The 25,292-nt window shown below is 46.2% G+C and overlaps 1 protein-coding gene across 6 annotated transcripts in view; it reads right to left on the bottom strand.

Moving 5' to 3' along the window:
- Positions 1-25,292, bottom strand: part of LOC126527095 (uncharacterized) — a 55,362-nt gene that overhangs the window by 21,748 nt on the left and 8,322 nt on the right. For 4 of the 6 annotated variants that reach the window (XM_055068554.2, XM_055068557.2, XM_055068555.2 and 1 more), the window contains exons 2-9: positions 11,644-11,707; positions 7,424-7,588; positions 6,237-6,520; positions 3,909-4,008; positions 2,566-2,580; positions 1,830-1,891; positions 1,078-1,127; positions 406-445 (exon numbers count right to left, since the gene is read on the bottom strand). In XM_055068554.2, coding sequence (XP_054924529.1) covers positions 406-445; positions 1,078-1,127; positions 1,830-1,891; positions 2,566-2,580; positions 3,909-4,008; positions 6,237-6,520; positions 7,424-7,588; positions 11,644-11,652 — 725 coding nt within the window. In that variant the 5' untranslated portion in view covers positions 11,653-11,707. The remainder of the gene's footprint in view (positions 1-405; positions 446-1,077; positions 1,128-1,829; positions 1,892-2,565; positions 2,581-3,908; positions 4,009-6,236; positions 6,521-7,423; positions 7,589-11,643; positions 11,708-25,292) is intronic. The other 2 variants (XM_050174818.3, XM_055068556.2) reach the window with 2 other exon arrangements.

Here is a 25,292-nt window from a genome sequence, read left to right as displayed (position 1 = left end):
GATATTCCCTTTCAAATATGTTTCTTAAAGGAATAAGCGCGTGTATACAACCTGCTGGTGGTCTTACGGTCCGTCAGTGTCCAGTACCAGGACACTGGGCATTAATATACTTTGGTTAGAGAAGTTAACGCCCATGGGAAAAACCTACACGTAATCACGTAGATACCCTTTCGATTCTTCCATTGCAGGCACGAGAAACTAATTTCAACTTTGCCTAGCAACGAATCGGAACTGCGCGTCTACTATCTCAAAATAATTCGGGGGGGAAGTTTTCCGCGGTAATCGCTAGAAGCTCTCATGGCTGTGAACAAAAATGTCAAACATGAATTTCACCAGAAACCTAGTCAACGCATCTTTGTCGTGTTAACACTGTTTCAAGAAGACATGCACGGTGATTGATCTTACCCCCTGTCCAAGCTCTGACTTCTTTCCCACTGAGCGGCCACTGCAGATATGTACGGGAGGGAAAGAGATAAAAAACAAGAAGCAAGGTTATATACAACATCCTCACGCACGGACACGTTTTATTGTGTTCAACGTTTCTATAAAGCGTTTGGCACTGCTTATTTAATGGTAATCAGCTGCAGTCACGAGTTCACGCACATTAGGAATTTTCCAGTGTCTAACGTTATTTTACCGACTGAACAATATGGGTACTCGTAACTGAAATTGAGGAAGGGTGTTGAAATCCTCGCAGGGCACGGTGTGTACTTCTTACAGACTGTGGACGGCCTTCTTTGTTCATAACGAACCGCTCACCAAAAAGCTCGCCTTTGTATCCTGATGCAGTAATTTAAGCATTTTGGACAATTTTGTACTGCTGTAATATGGACAAGCATGCAAAAATAGGGTACATCACCCGCAGATTCTTTTCCCTGTCGAAGTAATCGGCAGTCGCAATGCTTTGACCATCTGTCAACTAGGGGCGGACAACTTCTCTAGTCACGTTTGTCGTTACTGAGGTTTGTCTTCAAGACCACCGATATGTTGGCATGTGCTGAAGTAACGCCAAAATTCGGGAAGTTCATTGACAAGAAAAGCATTACGCTACTGTGCTTAGTAATCACTGTTTCATACCATGATTTCCAGCTTCAGTGTCTGCGTGACCAGGTGATTGTCCTCTGCTCCTGAAAAACAGGAAATAAAGAGCAGCCTTGGCTTGACTAGGCGTTTATGACGTTTGGTTGGCTACATGCAACGTTCTCTGTTGGCGCTGTGCAGAAGCTGGCATTCTGTAAGATGAATAATTTGTCAAGGCTGCACAAATGTGTCTCTAAAAACATCAGCAAGGTACCAGAGCTTGCGGCAGTAAGCATTGACATTATCTTTCAGAAAGTTTCCAAGTCGAAGCGCCATGTGATCAAACCTATCTTGGGGTAGCACACTGGAAGCTCTTTGAATTTTACATCCTCCAAATCATCGGAGAATAACATATTACTTCAGGATTGCCTGAGTGTCGGAGCGGTGGTCGTGCTACACAATCTTGGCAACGTGTAGGCAGTAGACCTGGTCACAAGCAATGTAGGATCGATACTTTTTACAAAAGTTGCATGCTCGAGATACGATGAGTATGCGTGCATTGTCATAATTACCGATTACGCGCATGCACATTGAAAGCAGGCTACGGCTCTACGAAATGAGGCTAGCATATAATTTGGCTGTGCTCCGTTATTTACTGGTGACCGCACCTTTGACATGCACACGATGAACAGGGACGCTACAGAACTGCTTCGTCTGCGTCGGTTTTGTATCGTTTCTGTTCATTCGTACCTGTCAGCAGCGCAGTCGCCAGGGGCTCGCAGATAAGGATGTACGCATTTACGCCGTACCTTGATATGCAGGCAGTCAACGCCGCTCTGGTGGCAGGTTTCTGGACTTCGGACATCACTTCCTGAGGCAGGAGACAAGCATACGACTTCCTTTGCGCGCTTGTCGACGTGCACGGCTTTAAAACCTCACCAAGTGAATTCAAGCACGAGAATTTCAGTAATCCCTTCAACTGTGTGGAGACGTACAACGCTCTCTTTTGTTGTATTTGGAGAACGGCATTTCATAGCTGCACGGGCAGTTTGACTCATCCTAGTCCAACTAATGGTGCCAAAAGAGAATTCTCGTAAACGATCAAAACAACACAGCTGGCTTGTGCTGCACCACTGCTTTGAGCATGCGCACTTGATACGCGAAATCGTGTCAACAAATTGTAGGCTTATCTCGCAACGTTGGCAAATCGTAGAGTCTCAATTATAACGTTATTTCGCAAGCTTCGCTTCCTTTCCTTACAATCGTAACTGCGAAATAGGAGCGATAGGTGTTCCGCATACTGTGCTGTCAGCTCAATTTTCTTACGTTGTCAGAAGGAAATGCAACTTTCGAAAACATACTGCTTGAAAATAGCGACGAAGGTGATTGCTACAATACAAGTGAGGTAGTGGGGTGCAAGGATTTTCCAAATGATACAGTGATGGTGTAGTGACGTGACGTAGTGATGAGGTGCAGTGCCGACTATCTCCAGGTGTGGTGGACCGTGCGCAAAGGAGTCCGAGTGCGTCGTGCCAGGTGACTCACCTTCAAACTACTCACCTGCAAAACAAGAAAAGGTATCGAACGCGAGAACTCAAACGTGTGAACATGGGTGCTGCTTCCAATAGAAAGAACCGAACACATCCTATTGGTGTGAATAACTGCTGTTGCATAAATTTTCAATTATTATTTAGCTGGAATCTGGACATTGTTAGTTACATTCTTCTCTATATATGACAAGGGCGTGAACGGAAATAAATGTGCAAATGTGAAGAACAGGTAACGTTCTGTGTTTTTTTTACGACAGAAACGGTTAAACGTATAAAAATGAAGCACATAAGTTGAGTGCATTCAGTAGAAATCTTGGGACACTGCTCAGCGAAAATGTCCCCGCGATGCATTTTACAGGCGAATATAAGCTCGCATCAAATGCCTGGAACCTATAAAGCGCCAAGGATTGTTTAGCGCATTTTTAATAGTAGGCGAGTGTCGATGGCAGCTTACTGCCTGCTTTAAAAAACAATAAGTGGAGAATGTAGCACCTATTGCCGAGAAATGGAAATGCTTTCTATGAGCGTGATTTAGTTTGGGCCGAGCGGCTATTCTTCGTATCGAGAGAATACGCAAATAACTTGTTTTCTACAGTCTTGTATCAGACGGCAACGTTTTTCGATCTCTCCTGGACAAACCGTGCTTTGAAGGTCGGTGCCGAACAAGACTTTATACACGTGTGTATGAAATCAAAGCGCGAATGATATCAACAGCTTACGCTGTAGGAGTGTTCAGAAGTTGAGGGCAAAAGATTTTGGAGCATGGCTTGCAGGACAAAATATATATTATTTCGCGTCCTGGGCCTGCAGCCGGTTCACTGATGGTTGAAGTACGGTGTTTGCGCGCTGATGCTTAGGCTGCACTTCTAAATTGAAAGTGGTACGTTTGCACCGTTATAAAACTTATTCTTTCCTGCCGTGATTACTTCGGGGCTATGGTGCTGGGCTGCTAAGCGCGAGGTCGCGGTATCGCATCCCGACCACGACGGCCGCATAAGTATGGGGGCGAAATGCGAAAACACCCGTGTACTTTGCACGTTTAAGAATCCCCAGGTGGTCCAAATGTTAGGAGTCCCCTGCTACGGCGTGCTTCATAATCAGATCGTGTTTTTTTCGCGTAAAACGCCATAATTTAATTTTGTTAGAAAACTTATTTTTATATTCTCGGAATCTGTGTTCGGCAAAAAGCTTTGTCCCCAACGGTACGTCTCGGTAACAGATGTGACTCGGTATTTTCACGAACAGCCTTCGAGCACGCGAATACATGCCGGAGGTGCTTCCAGAAAAGAAAAAGAAAAGCAAATAGGCATGCGCAACAGAGTATGAGCCCAAGCTTACTAGTTTGGCGAACTCTTCCCTTTCCTCCTTGAGCTTGGCGGTTTCTTCTTTCAGCGTGGCCACCACAGCCAGCTCGCCGTTTTTCGTGCCGTTGCACAACCTGCGTGAACGGGGCTGGCGTTGGCTTCGCTTAACCGCGCGCTGTGTTACTGCGTTTCTTCGATGACCTCGGATATGTAACGTTTTGAAGAAAAATTTTGGTCATCGAAGAATGAATAGGTCCATCAATATTTTGCTAGAGTCTGCCATGATCAAAGAGTGGAAACGATAAAGGTCAGCGTTAGCTTCGGTAAACTGTGTGCAATGCTTCCCATAGGTGTCTTTTTTTTCAATGCGTTCGGATAAGTGATGTCTTGTAGAAAATATTTGTTTAGCCAAGAGTGAATGAAGGATAATCGATCACTTGAAAGAGTCTGTCGTGACCAAAGGGTATCTCATTCAATCATCGTCAGCTTAATTTTCTAGTTGCTTCGTGGTTCAGACTTAATGATAACGTGATTTCTTACTTTTTTACAACGTGCTATTTCGCTGATGGCTTGCACGTCACATGATACAAGGCAATGCAGCCATCACTTCCACAGCGCAAGTTAGCCAACTGGACGACTGTGTGATTAACATGCCTGCCTTTCCTTTCTTCTCTTTTTTTTTACGCTCAAAGCAAACCCCACTTTTTACACTGATGGCTCACCATGGCTCGCTCACTTGTTCATTCGCTCACTCACTCACTCACTCACTCACTCACTCACTCACTCACTCACTCACTCACTCACTCACTCACTCACTCACTCACTCACTCACTCACTCACTCACTCACTCACTCACTCACTCACTCACTCACTCACTCACTCACTCACTCACTCACTCACTCACTCACTCACTCACTCGTTTCAGGACCCAAGTTCACGAATTTGTTCGCGCTGTAACACTTTGGAAACAATTGGAGCGCAATTTGAGCTCTACCATGCGACCGATGGCCAGATTTAGCTGCATGAGTGAAACTGGCACCGGCTTTCACTACGGACAGCAATAGGCGATGGTTTAGTGCGTTGCGTAGTTGACGCTGTGCAAGCAACAAAGGAGCAGGAAATTGTTACTAAGCGGCACATTACTGAGTCGTCGTCATCAATTAAGGCCATGATTTTATTAAGATGATTAGCAGGACAGTTTGGAGCCTATAAGTGGCACCGGCTGCTCCTTGGCACATGACAAGCAAAATTAAATTGCAAAAAGCACCAAAAAGAAACCCGGATAAAGTCAAAGAGCACTAACAAATATGACGCTCTGCACACGAGTCCTTGAGGTTACTTAAGCTTTTTTTATCAGCAATATGTGATCTGACAGATGAATGTGTTTCATTGTATACAGACAGCTGCGAGAGATTTCGTATAGTCGCTAACAGTCAGCGTACCGGCTTTATGAAACACAGGGGTGTGTGAGGAACTTCTCTGGGAATTATACGTGGTCTCTCCGATCTGCCCAGAACTAGCCTGAGATGCTGCTTACACCAAGTTTGGCTGAAGGCAGCGCTTTGAGCAGTTCTGGGCATTCCGGGATCCCCAATCGAAGAGACCCAAAACCTCAGTTGCTCTGGCTATAAGACTAGCCTCCTCAACGCTTCACGCGGAAACGTCACGTCGAGTTGGCTTGTCGGGCCGAAAACCAGTCACCGAGTACACGCTAGCGGGTCGTGTCGACTGAGAGTCGAGGAGTTCGGTCAAGGCGCCTGCAAAGGGTGGCTTGACTCTCCCAACCCACTTGGTAAGATGCATGTTAACGCGGTCAGGTCGGGATGGATTAAGTCGACTTCTGATTCGACGCGCTCCCGTCAAGTTCATGTAAACGAAGCTAGAGTGTCCGATCTTCGAAAAAAAAAAAAACATTTGAAACAAGTGTTTGCGCGGGCGAGCAAGTCTTTAGTCGGGCCACTTATATAGTGCGTCCTCTGCGAAGCTTGTGTTGACCCCAGGTCTCCTAAATAGAGATAGATTACGCTGGAAACTGCCCTTGTTTTTGGAGATGCATGGCTATATACCCATTGGAGGAGAACTGCTTACATGTGGAGAGGACCTGAAACTTTGCACAAAGACCTTTCATGTATTGAGCGTTCTTTATTGACATGATAGGAGATTTTGGTACACAAATACGGCACCGGCCACTTCTTGGCTATTGAGCAGGGCGCACCTTTGCACATAGTTTTGTACAAAGAAGAGCAGAAGAACGGTTAAGACACTCAAAACGGCGTTATTACGCAACAGTCAGAACACCACCACGACGTTCCAAAGAAACGTTCGGAGCAACAATGCGAACATTTCGGTATTTGTGACCAACCGTGACCGTCGTCCCTCTTTGTCGTTTTTGGCGCCTGCGGCCGACGACTGCCCGTCGATGGCTGGTAGAATAGATGCCGCGTTGTGAGCGTTGGCGTTGACCATGTCGTCTGCTCTCGACTGTCCTCTGGAAACAGCGCTGGCGCGGTGGTCACTCTGTTCTGTAGGCAGTGTCTGCGTGGATTCGCTTTGTGCAGCCGTTGGCCTGAGGTGTTCCAGCTGCGATGTCGCTCGCCTGCAGTGTTTACGTCTCCGGCGCCGTTTAGCTTCCTCCTCGACCTCTTTCTTGAAAAATAGAACACATAGCACACAATGTTTTACAGACCAATCACTCTTCGTGCACGTGTTTGTTTCCGTGAGAAAAGTAAATAGTATTGCAAGAAAATTGGGAAGATAGATTAAGAAATCTTTGTCATAGAAAACAAAGGTAAGATGATTCGATAGCAACTAAATATATTTTATGTGGTTAAAACATATGACAGCTACCTTAGACTAGCTATAACTTTGAAAAAAAAAAACACGTTCCTAAAAAGAAAATGATTCTCACGAGAAGCATGAGCATGCAGGAATTATTATGTTGCTCCCTCTTTGTGGATGCGTTAGGAAGTGTCGGGAAGTCTTCCTGACGGATTTTACTTCGGCACCTTCTATTGTCAGCTATTCCCGAACTAATGTGTGTTTAAGCACGAATTAAAAAAATCTTCACTTGGTATCAAAGCATTTCTAAGTAATTCAACGTGCAACACAGGGAACGACTGTGGTATGTTAATTGCATGTGTCACCTCAAAACTCCTCCAGTTACTGCGAGAATCTGTCATTATATTTCAACGAAGCTGTTTATGGCTAGGTTCTTGCGTATCTCGTCTCCGTGGACGTAGACCAACATTTTTTCATACGTGGACCGATCCCGAAGATAGTGCAATACCGGGCCGACCCGCGGCGGAGGTACAGTTCGTCATTAAGAGGCCAACATTCGCAGTTTAGCTGGCCATCCTTCTTCACAGAGTGGAAGGGCAACTGAATTTTTTCGTTCAGCGCTGTCTTCTCATAATTCGCGATCGTTATTTTTTTACCAATACATCCAGTTTTTTTCACAAGAACATATTTCTGCGGAGTGAAAAACATCTTTTGTGTTTGACTTTGCCAGCCGCGCAACGCAAGGCGCCGAGGCACTGGTGCATGCCTTACCCTCGCGAGGAAGTCGTTGTACTCCCGACGTCGCTCCATGGCTAGCCGCAGCCGGCGTTCGTAGTCGTCCCTGATGGGCAGGCTGACGGGCTCCACCGGGCTCCCGGTGCGCCCAGCAGGACCGACACCGCCATGCGGTCCCTGTGGCGCAGCCTCGGACGCCTTCTGCGGTCAAGGCGCGGTGCACTGTCGCTTGGCGGTACAGTTGCCCGTTTCAAAACGTAGTGCCTGCCCCGAAAACAGAGACCGGGGCAAAGACGAAGAAGGTAGCGCGACAAACATTAAGCTTGCGGCTGCTAGATGTAGCTCCAGCAGTAAAAAAAGCTGTAGTGCCCTCTGAAGAAGAATAATTAGTTTAATGATTGGAAAATGTAGAGAGGTCAGCCGGAAAATGGAGCATCTGGCCTGCTACTGTACGTAAGGGAAGGAGAAGAGGGGAAGAAAAAGGGTCACAATGGGGGATGATAATGGGAGGAACGAGGTGAAGGACACATTGCATAAATGTTATCACTAGTGTGAGTCCAGGCCCGTGTCGCCTAAGAAACGTGAAAGTACACGCATTGTCTCTATCGTCTTCCAACTTTGTGGCCATGCGCCTAGCAAGAGGTCTTCCAACAGTGGTCTATTGTATAAATGCCTCAAGGTAGCCGCCATATTGTCCGTCTTTCGCGCGCATACTCAGGGCACACCACGAGCACATGGTCTATGTTTCTCATAATGCTGCCCAGAGAGAAGAACTTGGCGCCACCGTCTATGAGCGAGCTTCCCTAACGGGTGCTCTGCCGCCACGGGAATGCCGGGATGTGGGTGTGAGAGCCGGGCATCGAACGCGGCTTGGCTTAAAATATAGTAATTCCCACGCGAATAATACTTTCTTCGAATTAAATCATTACGTAACTTCTTTGTTTGCTGCTAATACACATTTCGTTATTGTTCACTCAGAATTAATGCGAGTAAGTGAAGGACGGGAAATAACAGGTGGTTGAAACTGACACACAGCGAGCTTTTCTTCCAACTTCAGTGGCCGGCTGTACTGTTCAAGTTTCCTATATTTGCAAAGCCCATCAGGAGTTCTTATAACATGTGATTTTGCATAATAATAATAATAATAATAATAATAATAATAATAATAATAATAATAATAATAATAATAATAATAATAATAATAATAATAATAATAATAATAATAATAGTAATAATAAAGAAAACGTTGCATTTCACGCGTCCTTTTTAACAAAAAACTGAACCATTGTGACAGACGGAACGCTGCTAGTCAGACGCAGCTTCACGGTCTCTTGGCACTCCGATAAAGATGCCAGTCCGAAGCCACGACAACTCGGCATTTCTATGCTTATAACAGCACGGCAGCACCAGTTTTCCCTCTAAGTCGTTATAAGAAACTTTATGGTAGTACACTACAAGAATTCGCACATTTTCACGCTGGACAATGGTAACGCAGCAAGCAGGCAAAATATATCACCTAAATGTAAATGAGATTAAAAAGGAAAGCGGCTGTCACGAAAGCGCATGCAAACAATAACTAGAAAATAAATGCCATCACAAGCGAAAAAAAAAAACAGAAAGAGAGAGATCTGAAAGAACCCCTCCCACAATGAATGTCGAGAGTAATGCTATTAGCATTGGGGAATGTAGTGACACCTTATATTGCCACCACCGAAACGCGTCATGTAAGAGGTGCGTACTGAAGCCGGGCTCCTTCCTCTCTTGCGCTTCCCTCTGGACGCGCGGCACCATAGAGAGGCGCCGCCGCAAAATCTCAGCGTAGTGACTACGTGAAAACATATCGGGACAAGATTTTCTGAATATATATGGCGCGGGTTCAATTCCTCCCAGCACTGGGTAAATTTTAAAGGGTGTTTTATTTTGTCACCGAAGAAGAGTCCAGGAAGGGATTTTCCGACCGGCCGTGCTCGGTAGGAGAGGAGGGGGGGGGGGGGGGAGCGGCGCTCGCTGTCCGCTCTCCACCGGCAGGTACTTTTCGACCAGTCTAGCCATAATCTCCTCTTCGGAAGATTCTTTCTGGGCAGTGTGTAAGATTTTCTTCTACTCGTTCCCTGGCTTACTCGAGCAGAGCTTTAACTCTGGCTCGCCTTCTGCTCACGTTGTGTTCGGTCCAGACGTGGGAACGACCCGCTTCGGGCTAGGAAACTAGCGCGACTTGAAAAATCTGAATAACGTTTTTCGTACCATACCATCATACCGAAGAGCAGTACATCCTGAGTTAGCGTCGAAGATGCTCATTGAAGAGCAGCACATAGATAGATAGATAGATAGATAGATAGATAGATAGATAGATAGATAGATAGATAGATAGATAGATAGATAGATAGATAGATAGATAGATAGATAGATAGATAGACCAGAAAGTGCGGGAAGTATCCTGAGAATGCCAATCACATTAAAAAGAAATTACTGCGGTAACGGTTAAGAGCGGCTTGAGTGCTTTTCTGCTCTGCCGTCTGACGCTGAAACGTCGCCAGGCAGTCATCTGGCGACAATTGCAAACACAAACATTCCCCAGTCCGGTGCGATTGCAGCACATTTTCCCCGCGCAATACCCGACTGCTCTCTGCAAATTATGTCAGGAAAATAGAACGACGCTGTCACACATGTTGTGGGAGTGTCGGGTTACATCAGCTACAATGGCAGTAGCTCCGGAGGCTCTTGCGTCGAAGTGGGCCGCCGCTCTGCGCAGCTCCAACCTCAAGACACAAGAGTGGGCTGTCCAGCCAGCCCGAGATGCGGCGACGAGGCAAGGCCTCGAAGTCCCCTCATGGGAGACCTGAGCCCGGGTCGTCAAATTTGCCGGATTCAAAATAAAGTTGTTTCCATCCATGACGCGTAGTGCCACAGTGACTTCTAGTGTAGCGAGTGCGGCTAGCTTCATCAGGTGTAAGCCTCCGAGATCTCTGGCATCGAACAACGCTCGGATACTTCGGAGGGGACGTTACTGCCTATAGTATAATTCGATGCCTTAAAGGCCACATAATTACATTCATTGTTGAATGCTCGTCTCGCAGGTGGCCACTTATAGACGCGAGGAAGCACGACAAACGTACAGTGCATTACACATGCGTAGGACACCAACTAAAATGAAATTGAATGCAATATATACATTTTAACATAGAGGAAGCGTGAAATAATCAGTATTTTAAGCGGAAGTATACTTACTTGCTTCGTAAAGGCGTGACGTCGTGCCTCTTTTAGCGCACCGAAGTTGCTTAGCGAAGGATAAGAGAAGAATTTGCGTACCATAAATTTGCGTTAACGAGTATAGGGCTTGTGACGTGGCGGCGATGCTAGAAAGATTTGACTCCTAGTATGCGTGTTATACCGGTGTCACACGTACACTTCTGATCGCGATCGGAGCCGATCAGGATTAAGGTCGATCCGGATCTGTGTGCGGCTGCACGGTCACCGTCGGATCGCGATCCATGAATCGCTATCATGTTTCTTGATGTCGACTGCAAACTGAAGTATACGTTCTCTAGCGCAGTATATTGAAAATGCTAAAAACAACAAATGAAGGCAGCTAAAAAAAAGCATTTGAAAAGCTTTTTAGCATCAATACTAATCTGTAAAGTTGATATAGTGTCCAAATTTAACCATATCTTGCAAATCCGCATTTGTAACCAAGGCATTATGCAGTTCTCAGGGTCGCAGACAATCAGTAGACGATAATAACTCGATCCGGATCGTTGGACCATCTAGCAGCGACCATTGTTGATCGCGATCAAGAAATACGATGCGGAGCGGCCGCGGTCGCTATCAGAAGTACACGTGTGACATCGGTGCTACCACAAGTTTTCCCAGGTGGTAGGTAGACGGGAATAACGCTCTTGGTGACATCTTGTGACGCTGAAGTGGTGAAATATAACACGTTATAAATCATTATGAGAAAAAAAGGAAAGAGAAGGATCAAAAGTACCTTCAACAACGCTATCCTGCGGACGCCACTTGAAGACATCGCGTAGATTACTGCAGTAGTAGTTCTGTAACCATATTAGTTCGCCCCAGCGTGGAAAAATGTGGCAACCATCGCTGTTCTTAACGTCTATGCGTACGTCAGAGGTGTCACGGCATAGTGCTTCAGCCTGAAGTATGCCGTGATTGCAATGCTATAACCGTTATAACAAGTACATATATGCAAGTAGTGGGCAACGGGAGTAGATAAGGAGTGCGTGGATATTCAAACTCACATGTGTCATGAATAAGTCCTCATGCTTGAAGGTTCACGCCTTCACAGAAGCCGTCCTCGATAGCCTGTAGAAAACGTCATAAACAAGAACTTTAACACGAGTGGTGAATGTAGGATTTCAACTACGCTGCAGTGAAACATCTGTTGATACTTCCCGCCCCGGTGACTAAGGCGGTGGTGCTTCGCTGCTGAGTACAAGGTCGCGGGTTCGATGGGTTCGGGGGCAGCATCGCCATTTTTTTCATGTCCTTTACGCATATGGCTTGTCTGCCTGTTGTTAGCAGTATTACGAGTGTGTTCGGGAGCTTTTTCAGGCATGTTACTCCTAAAGTTCTGCGCTAAAATTACTAGAATCCACCATGCGTACCCGGATCTTTCTACCCATTCTTGAGCACAAATTCGTGGGCAAAGCATATTAAATTATGGGGTTTTACGGGACAAAACCACTTTCTGATTATGAGGCATACCGTAGCGGGGGACTCAGGAAATTTTGGCCACCCGGGGTTCTTTAACGTGCACCTAAATCTAAGTACACGGGTCTTTTCGCATTTCGCCCCCATCGAAATGCGGCCGCCGAGGCCGGGATTTGATCCCGCGACCTCGTGCTCAGCAGCCCAACACCATAGCCACTGAGCAACTACGGCGGGTGGACAAAGCATATAGCGGCTCGTTTTATTGCTTTAGTGTGAAGCATTACACAGGAAGCTCTCAACAAGGTGACGCAAGGTCATTTGCAGTTGTTAGGTCCACCTATAAGAATCAAATTCCCGCTTATAAATCCGGCAATATAATGCTACAATGTTAAATTAGACCTTCTATAATTTCTATAATATCCAAAACTTTGAGGATATATATCATATGTAAAGATACTGGAAGATATCTATAGCGGCTCCACAGCCACCGTAGTCCTCCACAAAGAAAGCAACAAAATCCGAATAAAGAAAGGCGTCAGACAGGGAGATACGATTTCTCCAATGCTATTCACAGCATGTTTACAGGAGGTATTCAGAGACCTGGAGTGGGAAGAATTGGGGATAAAAGTTGATGGAGAATACCTTAGCAACTTGCGATTCGCTGATGATATTGCCTTGCTTAGTAACTCAGGAGACAAATTGCAATGCATGCTCACTGACCTGGAGAGGCAAAGCAGAAGGGTGGGTCTGAAAATTAATCTGCAGAAAACTAAAGTAATGTTTAACAGTCTCGGAAGAGAACAGCAGTTTACGATAGATAGCGAGGCACTGGAAGTGGTAAGGGAATACATCTACTTAGGGCAGGTAGTGACCACGGATCCGGATCATGAGACTGAAATAACCAGAAGAATAAGAACGGGCTGGGGTGCGTTTGGCAGGCATTCTCAAATCATGAACAGCAGGTTGCCATTATCCCTCAAGAGGAAAGTGTATAACAGCTGTGTGTTACCAGTACTCACGTATGGGGCAGAGACCTGGAGGCTTACGAAAAGGGTTCTGCTGAAATTGAGGACGACGCAACGAGCTATGGAAAGAAGAATGATGGGTGTAACGTTAAGGGATAAGAAAAGAGCAGATTGGGTGAGGGAACAAACGCGGGTAAATGACATCTTAGTTGAAATCAAGAAAAAGAAATGGGCATGGTCCGGACATGTAATGAGGAGGGAAGATAACCGATGGTCATTAAGGGTTACGGACTGGATTCCAAGGGAAGCGAAGCGTAGCAGAGGGCGGCAGAAAGTTAGGTGGGCGGATGACATTAAGACGTTTGCAGGGACAACATGGCCACAATCAGTACACGACCGGGGTAGTTGGAGAAGTGTGGGAGAGGCCTTTGCCCTGCAGTGGGCGTAACTAGGCTGATGATGATGATGACAGTAGTTAAGTAATGAAATATCAAATAAAACTCATCGTTTCGTAATAAGGACGGAATATCGGTTTTGTAGGGTGTGTGAAGTGATGAGGCAACTTAGGCGTTTTAAACGAGCCAGTTTTTGTGACCTGTGTCATCATCAGCCTGGTTACGCCCACTGCAGGGCAAAGGCCTCTCCGTCCGATACTTCTGCAACTACCCCGGTCATGTACTAACTGTGGGCATGTCGTCCCTGCAAACTTCTTAATCTCATCCGCTCACCTAACTTGCTGCCACCCCCTGCTACGCTTCCCTTGGAATCCAGTCCGTAACCCTTAATGACCATCGGTTATCTTCCCTCCTCATTACATGTCCTGCCCATTTCTTCGTCTTGATTTCAACTAAGATGTCATTAACTCGCGTTTGTTCCCTCACCCAATCTGCTCTTTTCTTATCCCTTAACGTTACACCCATCATTCTTCTGATTGTTGTATTCATATAGGAGGTTGTGGCCAAGTACTGCACCAGGGTGGTGGCCAATCCTGCTCTGGTGAGGGAGTGCGTTACCGGTTCTGGTCACCGGAATCAGGCCGCACTCCAGGCCTGTTTATGCAATTTTATTAACACGCGGATTTTTTTTAATCCGGTGGAAAATTGCGCGGCACCGGGATTCGAACCACTGTCCTTTTGCATGCGAGGCGGATGCTCTACCTCTACGCCGCCGCTGCATCTTTACCTGTGTAGCAAGGGTTCATTTAGGGTGATTCACGCAACCATAAGATAATTTGTGGGTCCTGGTTCCTCTCGACTCGAAGGCCACGTCATCGCTACGAAGTCCGAAATTCCGCCCCTTTCACGCGCTAGAGGCGCAGATGGCCCGCGTTCATTGATCAGACAATCGAAGAAGGAGGAGGGCAGCAACAGAGGATATTATCTACCCAGGCGCCGTTCGCCACTCTCCACAACTGCTGCTGCTCTCGGATTGCAAACGTGCCTCGACCAATGAAAGAATGCTTCGCATCACGATAATACCCCGTAAGGAAACCTCGGTCGCAATTTTTGTGTGTTTCAGTTGCGTTGCGTGTTAGCTACACAGCATCTCTCTAGAACAGTTGATTGTTTTACATTCGTAAGCAACTAATATCATTCCGCAATTTACTGCGCTTGAATACGTGACGAGACTTTTGTGTATGCATGTGGCCAAGCCTGGGCATTATTGCAGGGAAGCTGTTAAGGGCTAGTTCCCCCAGGATTGTGTCCGTGTGTAGACACAAAATCCCGAAGATAGTGCAATGCCCGCGGCGGAGGTGCAGTTTGCCATTAAGGGGTCCACGTACACAGCTTCGCTGGTGATCCTTCTTCACCGAGTGGAAGGGCACTGAGTTCTTTTTTTGCATGCAATACTGACTATATTTAAATAGGTCTTGTATATATTGTCGTAAGCTGCTGCTGGAAAGAAGCTATATATATATTTTTTTGTGCAATGAAAGTGGGCCATTGAACGGGAAATGTTTCAGTCTTAAATGAGACTAATTCTTTCCACACACTAAATTTATGATTACAAATGAGCTTCAGAATATTTAATACAGTAGTCCAGAAGATGACTTCTAACCAGGAAGAGGAAGTAGGCAAATCCGCGTAAAACCCGTTATCGCTATGCTAGTTAAACTGGCGCAATGGCAGCGGACGTAGACATTGGCGCCAGGTTTCCCCGTAGTATACATAGTATAGAACCGTATGATGTCAAACCTACAGTGCACAATGGCACGAGGAAAGTAGAAAGTACACCTTCCTGTGCTTGTGAAGGTACGCCTTGGACATTTTCAGTTTGTCCTTGTCCGCTGTGCATTTACCGTGTTTCAGCAACTAGCTCACCAATACACCTTACTCGATGTGACGTTGCCTATATACCCACCGCGGTTCACTGATAGCCTAACAGAGTCATTTTCGAAGCGAAATCGAACGTTCGAATGTCCTTGCGGGATATTCAGGCCCGCCTCCCACAGCTGACAAGATCCTTAAAAGGGCCCAGGACACAACATACGTGACTCGCACGTGCACTGCTCAAATTCTCGGCACAAGCGCCTCGCCTGAACGGCCCAGGCCTCTCGCGTGTCACGTCGATGCTTGGGAAAAAAACCGAACTGCTAGCTACACCGTTTTCCCGCCCCTTCATCTCTCATTTTTCGTTCTCTGTCCCAACTAAATTATATCACGATTGCGCGGAAGAATCGGTACCAAAAAAAAGTTCTTCGCCTGGTGAGATGAATCGCTTCGAAGTCAGGAAAACAAAAGAATACGGACAGCGAGAGATGAAGGCTTGACGAAACGAAGCACACGCATCGATTGGGAATACGTGCCCTAAAACCGCGCCTCGAGTCATTATGGCGGTGGGCTGCCCTCATTAAGGTGAACGCTGTTTCTGGCGCCGGCCCCGTTCCTATAGCACCCGCCCTGCTTTCAACATCCCGCCACGTCGCGCTGTATTCACTCGTGTTTCTCTCTTGCACGTCCCTGTGAATTGCGTGCAACGTTGTGCGAGGTACGAGGCCCGACAGATGCCAGCATGCGCAGTTTGCAACAGAAACTCGAAGAGAATTTCGATAGCAACAGAAACGAGTTCGGCTGAAAGTAGGCGTCTTTCGCTATCAACTGCGTCGGCCTGGCGACCCGTAGTCATCGGCCATGTTAGGCCCGCCTCTAAATATGGCTCAAACTCACTATTAGGGATTGGCCAAGGTTTGGATGGTGCTAGAAGGATAATTAGACGAATTCAAAAAAACGATACTAAAATAACGTTAACGAAAGCTTTTGAAAAGGAACAAAAACGAAGGAACAGTAAAATAACGTAGCGTTCTAAGAAGTTAGCAAAAGAATTGTCCTACATCAGATAGGATTCTCTCTACAGCTGCACTCACGTCCCTATGCCAATGTCTCACCGCCTTAAAGACAGAATATTAGAAACGTACAGATTCACTCCTATACAGCGAAGCCGTGCTTCCAGAATAATGTTGCACGTACAGCGCTATCTTCGTCCGCTACAGTGCTGTCAGCAGTAAACTTCGAATTACGTGCACATACGCTACCATTCTCGCCAGTCTGCGTCGCGTAGAAAACCACGCACGAATTGGCAAAGCGTCGCGACAGCAGAGCGGTCAGCGCCCCCTGGCTCGCTGCGGCACTTCGACCCGCAAGCGCATTTCGACCTGCGATAACGTGGTTGGCAAAGTTATGCGACGGAGAGGACGGATAGGTATCGGTTAATATATTCGAATGGATGTTCTTGCATACCAGAGTATGCAGAAGGAGCGCTCACATATTCGTGAACGCAATTCATAAGGTTAAAGGTATGACAACAAAAGCAACAAGACCCGCTGTGGTTGCTCAGTGGCTATGGTGTTGGGCTGCGGAGCACGAGGTCGCCGGATCGAATCCCGGCCACGGCGGCCGCATTTCGATGGAGGCGAAAACACCCGTGTACTTGGATTTAGGTGCACGTTAAAGAACCCCAAGGGGTTGAAATTTCCGTAGTCCTCCACTACGGCGTGCCTCATAATGAGAAAGTGGTTTTGGCACCTAAAGCCCCATAATTTAATTTGTTTTTAAAAGCAACAAGAAAAACACAGACTATCATATATACAAATTTAAATAAAGGACGAACTTATAGTAATCATTTACAACCTATTAGAAATGAAATAAATGATAACAATTACAACAAAAAAATTAAAATTCTAATAATAGAAACAATGCACTTAGAATCTTTGGGAAAGTTAAGGAGCATCTAAAATAAACGAGATAAGCTCTTTTCTAAATACCTGTGAAGATGAAGATTGTCAAAGTCTGAGTTGTATGGTATTCCAGAATACGAGAAGCGCAAATAATGCTGTTTGTTAACCGTAATTAGTCCATTTTTCTGGCAAAGGAAATTGCTAAGTTAAGGACGAAACTACTAGAGAGATTAATTCTGTTAAATACATTATTGATTGGAATATTAGTCACTGGCCGCTGCCCACAGGATACCCATCTGAATTTTTAGATGGTATCGTAGCAAGAATAGATCATAGTTTTTTTATTTGTTATGTTATGAAGAAAAAATAAATATGTCTGCTGCAGTCAATTACATAAGTACAGTCCAGAGCAAAAGTCTAGAGACCACGACATCAGCAAAAAATCAGAAAATTATAAGCACATCCGTGCAATGTGGAATTTTCTTAACGCACGACGCTAGTCAAACAGGCGCACGTAGGCAGTACCACTTGCTCTCAACCTTTATGCCTAGGTTGCGAGGAAAAAAAATAGCGGTACCTCTGGTCCCCAGACTTTTATTCCCGATTGCACATGCATGAGGGTTTTTCGCATTACGACCTCTTCAAAATGCGGCCGCGACATCCGAGATCCGAACTCCTAACCTCGTGCTTAGCAGCACTAAGCCACTGCGGTGCGTATACCACCGCAATGTGCAGTCGCAAAGGTATTAAGCTCTGAAGAATTTTAGAAATGCTCGCAGTATACAAAAACACCGTTATACTTCGTGAATGATATTGCAGCGTTGAAAATTTAAATTTATTGTTAGATAAGCTTACAAAATCACGTGAAAGAAAAATGCATCCATTTTCTTACTGTTTTTGGAAAAAAGGAGTAGTATAAAGCGTTTGTTCTACAATTACCTCATAAAATATTTTTTTGAGTTCTTAGAGTTATAGAATATAAACTACGACAAGATGCCGTGAAATTCAGTGATGCAGCAATGCCCAATGAGAACTGAATTCGATAAACCGAAATTGAAAATAGTAGGGGGATGTCCAGATGAAAAAAGAAAAAAAGAATCCCCGTTCCCGATGAGACTATCTTGCGTCGAACATATCACTCGAAACGTGCTCCAAATGAGCAGCTTTAGAAAATTCATAAATGTAACTTAGATAAAAAATTATTATATAGAACCTGCAGCAATAAGTGCCGGTTATCAATAATTATTAATGAGCAGTCCGAAATATCTCTAAAACAACCCGCGAGCTACTCTGTGTTGTTGACATCCTGCGGCAGGCAGAAACTTTCTTTCAGCTCATCAAGTGTACACGTTCGCGGAAAATCCGTATTATTCATAGACGACGAGTACTTGCTGTGAACATCGCGTTTAACGTTCTGTAGAACATCAGCGATCTTTTGCATTATTCTGCCTCTCCCTGGCAGTTGAAAACTTAACGTTCTTTCTTCCTTTCCTTTGTGTTCCCCTTTAAGTACACACAAACCTAATAATATTAACCTCCGAGTGATTGATTTTTGTGTCCTTGTGCGGGTACCTTTCAGTGTACTTCTTGAAGTTAAGATAGAAAGGATAAAAAAATTAACAGTCAGTCTATCCAAACAACTAAAGAAATGAACAATCTTAAACAAATCAAGTTTGCCGGTAAAACTTAGCTGTGTTCAGGCCTATATATCGCCGAGACACGCAAAGCCCGCTGTGGCATCTTTCGGCAAAAACGGTAAAAGAAATGAAAGAGGATTCATGGTACAGCGTAATTCGGGCATGTCGCCGTTCTGTCGTATATTTGTATACTGTCAACAAATGACGATGTGGGTCGATCGTTCGTAGGCAGGACTGCACGCGCGCATTTTTGCGCTATCGCTCAAAATAGACTATCGAGCAGGCGCTGGGGTATTAGGCACGCGTGCTTAAGATTTATAGTACTTTTTTTTTAGTACTTCGTAAGAAGCACCTGATGTCTATCGGCGAAGTTAATGAGTCATTAAAATGAATCTTTATATGAGATGTGCGGTGCAATCTGCCGTAAAGGGACCACATGAATGTAAAGCAGGTGCGCATTTTTTTTCCTTCTGGCAAGTGTACAATCGCCCGGCTATGTATAGCGGATGCAGGCACGTCCCCAGGATTTTTTTTCGGGGGGGGGCCCACCACCTCCATCATCATGATCATCATCATCATCATCATGATCATCATCATCATCAGCCTGTTTTATGTGCACTGCAGGACGAAGGCCTCTCCCTGCGATCTCCAATTACCCCTGTCCTGCGCCAACTGATTCCAACTAGCACCCGCGAATTTCCTAATTTCATCGCTCGACCTAGTGTTTTGTCGTCCTCGATTGCGTTTCCCTTCTCTTGGAACCCATTCTGTAACCCTAATTGTCCAACGGTTATCTAACCGGCGCATTACATGACCTGCCCAGCTACATTTCTTCCTCTTGAATTCAATTTGAATATCGTCTATACCCGTTCGCTCTCTGATCCAAAGCGCTATCTTTCTCTCTCTTAACGTTGTGCCTAGCAGTCTTCGTTCGATCGCTCCTTGCGCTGTCCTTAACTTGCTCTCAAGTCTCTGCCCCATATGTCAGCACTGGCAAAATGCACTGATTGCACACGTTACTTTTCAATAATAATGGTAAGTTTCCAGTCAGGAGCTGGCAATGTCTGCCGTATGCGATCCAACCTATTTTTATTCTTCTGTGAATTTCCTTCTCATGATCAGGGTTCCCTGTGATTGATTGACCTAGGTAAACGTACTCCTTCACAGTCTCTAGTGGCCGACTGGCGATCCTGATCTCTTGTTCCTTTGCCCGGCTATTTATCATTATCTTCATCTTCTGCATAATAATATTCAACCCCACTCTTACACTCTCTCTGTTAAGGTCTCCAATCATTTGTTGTAACCCGTCTGCATTGTTGTTGAATAGAACAATGTCATCGGCAAACCGAAGGTTGCTGAGATATTTGCTGTCTATCTTTATTCCTAAGCCTTCCCAGTTTAATAGCTTGAATTCTTCTAAGCACGCAGTGAATAGCTTTGGAGAAATTGTTTCCCTGTCTGACTACTTTCTCTATAGGTATCTCCCCTGCTTTTCTTGTATAGAATTAAGGTAGCTGTAGACCCTCTGTAGATATTCTTCCGCGAAGGACGAGTCAGTAAGACGAGAAACTATTTACAGATTATATTTACTACAACGGTTGCAGCGCTGACGGGTTAGATTCACAGCGCGAGCCCAGTTCGTTCTTCCTCCTCTTTTCTGGAGTGATGGCGCCTACGCGCATCGTTCAAACAAACAAATACCACACGCATGTAGCAATACTTTCCAAGCTTTTTACGTAAGCGTTCTGTACTCCTTGATTACGTAGTGCCTCTATGACTGCTGGTATCTCTACTGAATCAAATGCATTTTCGTAAACTATATAAGCCACATAGAGAGGCTTATTGTACTCTGCAGATTTCGCGATAACCTGATCGATGACATGGATGTGATCCATTGTAAAGTATCTCTTCCTGAAGCCACCCTGTTCCCTTGGTTGATAAAATCCAGTGTTGCCATTATTCTATTGGATATTATTTTGGTAAATATTTTATATAATACTGGGAGCAAGATAATGGTCCTATAATTTTTCAATTCTTTAACGTCTCCATTTTTGTGGATTAGTATGTCTGGATTCTTCCAGTTTTCTGGGACCCTTGCAGTCAATAGACACTTCGTATAAAGAGCCGCCAGTTTTCCAAGCATTATGTCTCCTCCATCTTTGATTAAATCGACTGTTGTTTCACCTTTTCCCCTTGCTCTTCATCGTTTCATGTCTTGCAGGGCCCTTCTAACCTCATGGCTAGTTATAGGAGAGTTTCTGGATCCTGTTCATTACTGTTTCTAAGTGAGGTATCGTGACTCCTCTGGGTACTGTATACAGGTCAGCTTAGAATTTTTCCGCTGCTTTTACTATATCTTCGAGATTGGTGATGATATTATCCTTCTTATCTTTTAGTGCATACATCATGGTTTATCCTATGCCAGGTTTCTTTTTTACTGATTTCAGGCTGCGTTCATTTTTTACGGCTTCTTCAGTCTTTCTCTTGTTATAGTTTCGAATATCAGTTATTTTCGCCTTGTTGATCAGTTTTGACAGTTCCGCGAATTGCGTAACGCTGTGCGGCCGCCAGTCCCATACAACCGCGTAGAGCGCAGGAGTCTGCGATTCTAGACGTACTGCGCTCACCGCAATAGGTTAGAAAAACACCCACATAAGCACAGCAGAGAAGTGGCTACGTGAGGCGGTTCGACCGATAACTGTGGAAGCGTCATTCAAAACAAGTAATTGTTTTCCACTTCTGGCGGCCTTTTCTCTACTTCCTTTTTAAATAAAAAGATGTTGATGCATAAATATTCTCATAAACAACGGTTAACTTTTTTTATTATTCGCTTTTGCTTGCAGTTTAGTTGTTGCCTTGGCTCTCTCCCTTAGTAGATCGCTTAATTTCTCAACTCCTTGCGATTTTTTGTTTCCAGTTGCCAATGTTGCACGAAAAGTGCTATACAATTAGGGAAAAACAGACGAGGTAACGGGCGACAGTCATCTTGCTTATGGGTTTAAGGGTTATTGCAGGGTTTCATGATGGACGCTCTTGCACATTATTTCATTTCCCACCTTATCTAGCCCATATCACGTGTATATGTTTCCGGGCATCTGCCAGCGTCGCGGCGAGCCGTAACTCGAGGAAATAATGAAGCAAAGGGAAAAGTTAAACGCAATTGGCGTTTTCTCCGGCCGCAACTCGTTCCATGAGAGTACAGACCAGCTGAGTAACAGCCGCATCCCTCTCCTGGTCCCAGGATCAGCCTAAACAAAGAAGGTTGAACTAACAAAAGCAACAGCTATGCGCGTGACGGTTGAATAGATGGTGACAACTGAACGCATCTCGAGTTAATCGCACGGGTGCGGAATCTATTAGAAAACTGTCCTTCACATTACAAGAGATGCCGATAACTACCGCCATCTAAAAGGAGTGAAAAAGGCAGCATAATGCTGACCGATGAACAGCTGCCGAGTCTCAACATTGATCTGGCGACGCTTTAGGAATGTGTTGGGAGTGGTGGCGTGGGTGGGGAGGGGGGGTGGGTATGCCACTTGATTTCGGGGGGGGGGGGCCCGGGCCCCCCCGCCCCCCCCCCCCCCCTGGCTACGTAACTGAGCGGATGGCTTGAGGTTGGTGGCGCTGCAGCTTTGTACATATATGTGCAGTGCTATACATAGCTTCAACCGGCATTTGCTTCTAGAGCAAAAGAGTGCGAGCTGCACATTAGTGTGTGTGCCATTTAACAGTGGACCACGCTGTGCAGCCTCCTATGAAAAATTCTCAAACCTCATATTTAAAAAAAAAATGTATATTTCCGTAGCCTACGCAGCTTGTTATTCAGAATTTCAGCCTGTAAAAGTATATGCAGACCATGTATATTAATGCGTTAGCATTAAGAGTGTCAAAGTAAAAAGAAAAATGTGCTTTTTCACGAATATTCGTATTTGATTCGATTCGATTTAATTTCCAAAATATCGCTATTCGCACACCCTTAAGTTTCGAGGAAGTAACTGATGTCATTGCTTTTACTCGTGGTGCTTTAGAAGTGCAAAAGTAAACAAGTACATTGGCGTGACGCGTAGTCGTTCGAATGGCGCGCTAATGAACGGTTTCATCCAGAACAGGGTTTCGCTATGACGTTTGGCTATTCGCTATGCATAACACTAACACGTGCACATATAGGAAGCGTGAATGACTTTTTTCCCTAATAGGGTCACCAGCGGAAGCGCTGGTGATCCTGCACTAGCCGTACGTCGACCTCTTCTGAAACGAGGCCACCCGAGCGGCACCTACACGCTAACTTATTGATTAGATCGAGGGTGCTATTTTAGATATGACTTAGCGGCACCTTCCCGCCCGCCATAGTACATTATGAAGCAGCCGCTGACACGTCATGACGTCATTGAAATTCTAAACGGGAAAATGGAACCTCCTAAAGAAACTGTTAGACGACAAGCAATCCAAAGGCAATCAGAGATTGTCAATTGATAGGATTTTACACAAACAAAAGGAGCAGGGCAAAACGGAGAGCGAGTTCCTAAAGGAGCTGGCGGAGACGTATCTGCCACTGGGCCCGTCAGGCGATGGCGACTATTCACAATACGCCGGCACAGAGGTCGAAGAACTCGACGCGCCCTTCACGGAATCGGAAATTTGGGATGCCTTACAAGGCCTCAACGGACGCTCTGCGACGGGCCCTGACGGGGTCTCGAATAAACTGTTAAGAAACCTAGACGGAAAGTCGGTCGAGAAGCTCACCGAAGAAATCAACAGAGCGTGGGAAACGGGACAAGTACCAGAGGTCTGGAAAGAGGCCTCGGTCATACTAATACCGAAAGCCGGTAAACCACTTGCGGCGGAGAACATGCGGCCAATATCGCTGACCTCGTGCGTAGGCAAGACGGCGGAACATGCCATACATAACCGAGTATCGCGGTACATAGAGAGAGAGGGCCTCTTCCCACATAACATGGTGGGCTTCAGACCGGGCCTCTCCACACAGGAGGTAATGTTACAACTCAAAAAGCACATAATCGACGGCATAACCAGAGACACCAGGGGCATACTGGCCCTGGACCTAACGAAAGCGTTCGACACGGTGAAACACAGATTTCTAATGGAAACTATCTCGGTGATGGGGCTCGGCCGGAAATTCCACTCTTGCATAGGCTCCTTCCTCAGAGACAGGAAAGCCACGATCAAAATAGGACAGGCCACGTCCGATTGGTACACGCTGGGTGCGAGGGCCACCCCACAAAGGGCGGTGCTCTCCCCGCTATTATTCAATCTAGCATTGAAACGGCTCTCGGACCGGCTGACGAGAGTGACCAACGTCAATCACGCCCTGTACGCAGACGATATTACGGTGTGGTGCCCGGGAGGGTCCGACGCAGAAGTCGAGCGGGCTCTTCAAGAGGCGCTGGACACAACGGAAGAGTACCTGAAGGAAACGGGACTCCGTCTGTCACCCAGCAAATCGGAACTGTTGCTCTACAGGCCCTCGAAACAAGGCATGAGGAATTTGACGCCGATCGATCAAATACCAATCAAATTACACACGAGTGACGGCCAGCCGATCCCCAGAGTGGACACTATAAGAATCCTGGGGCTGCTAATTGAGGCTAAAGGCGGTAACACGCAAACGGTCATGAGACTCACGTCCGAAACGGAGAACATGCTCCGGCTGATCCTCAGGGTGACCAACCGCAGGGGAGGGCTCAGCGAGAGCAATCTCATCAGACTTTACCACGCCTTCCTCATGAGTCACGTAAATTACGTAGCCTCGGCGCTAAAATGGACCAAGAGAGACGCGGCGAAGATAGACACACTGATGCGCAAGAGCATCAAGAGGGTGCTAGGTCTTCCGATCAGTACAAGCACGGAGCGGCTCGATCGGCTAGGGGTCCACAATTCGCTAGCAGAAATCATCGAAGCACAGACCAAGGCACAGGTCGTGCGGCTGTCGACCACCAGGGCCGGCAGACGCATCCTAGAAGAAGTAGGGATAAATGCCGAGGCAGAGTGCAACGCACGCAGCGTCGCGCTCAGAGCGGCGGTCAGGGGCACTTTCAAGGTAAAACCGCTTCCGAGAAACGTCCACCCGCAATTCAACGAGGGGCGCCGAAAGGCGAGGGCCCGAGCACTGTTGAAATCGACCGCCAGCTGTCCGGGACTGGCGGCATTTGTAGACGCGGCCCAGTACGGGCGCAGCGACCGGTACGCGGCCGTCTCGATACGCTGGGATGGTACGATCATTAACGCAGCATCGGTCAAGGGGGTCACGTCCGAGGTGGCCGAACAGGTGGCAATAGCCATGGCAATAAGGGACCCCGAACGTCCTTACGTATACACAGATTCGCGATCGGCGGCCAGAGCGTTCGCCTCGGGCTCGATATCGCGGAAAGCGGCGGCCGTCCTCGGCAGTGAGGGAGCCGCGGGTCATCACATCCTCAAATGGTTTCCAGTCCACATGGGGT

This window comes from Dermacentor andersoni, chromosome 9 (genome assembly GCF_023375885.2).
Source record: "Dermacentor andersoni chromosome 9, qqDerAnde1_hic_scaffold, whole genome shotgun sequence".
Lineage (NCBI taxonomy): Eukaryota > Metazoa > Arthropoda > Arachnida > Ixodida > Ixodidae > Dermacentor > Dermacentor andersoni.
The sequence above is the reverse complement of the archived record's forward strand: the minus strand, read 5'-3'. Positions and strand labels throughout refer to the sequence as shown.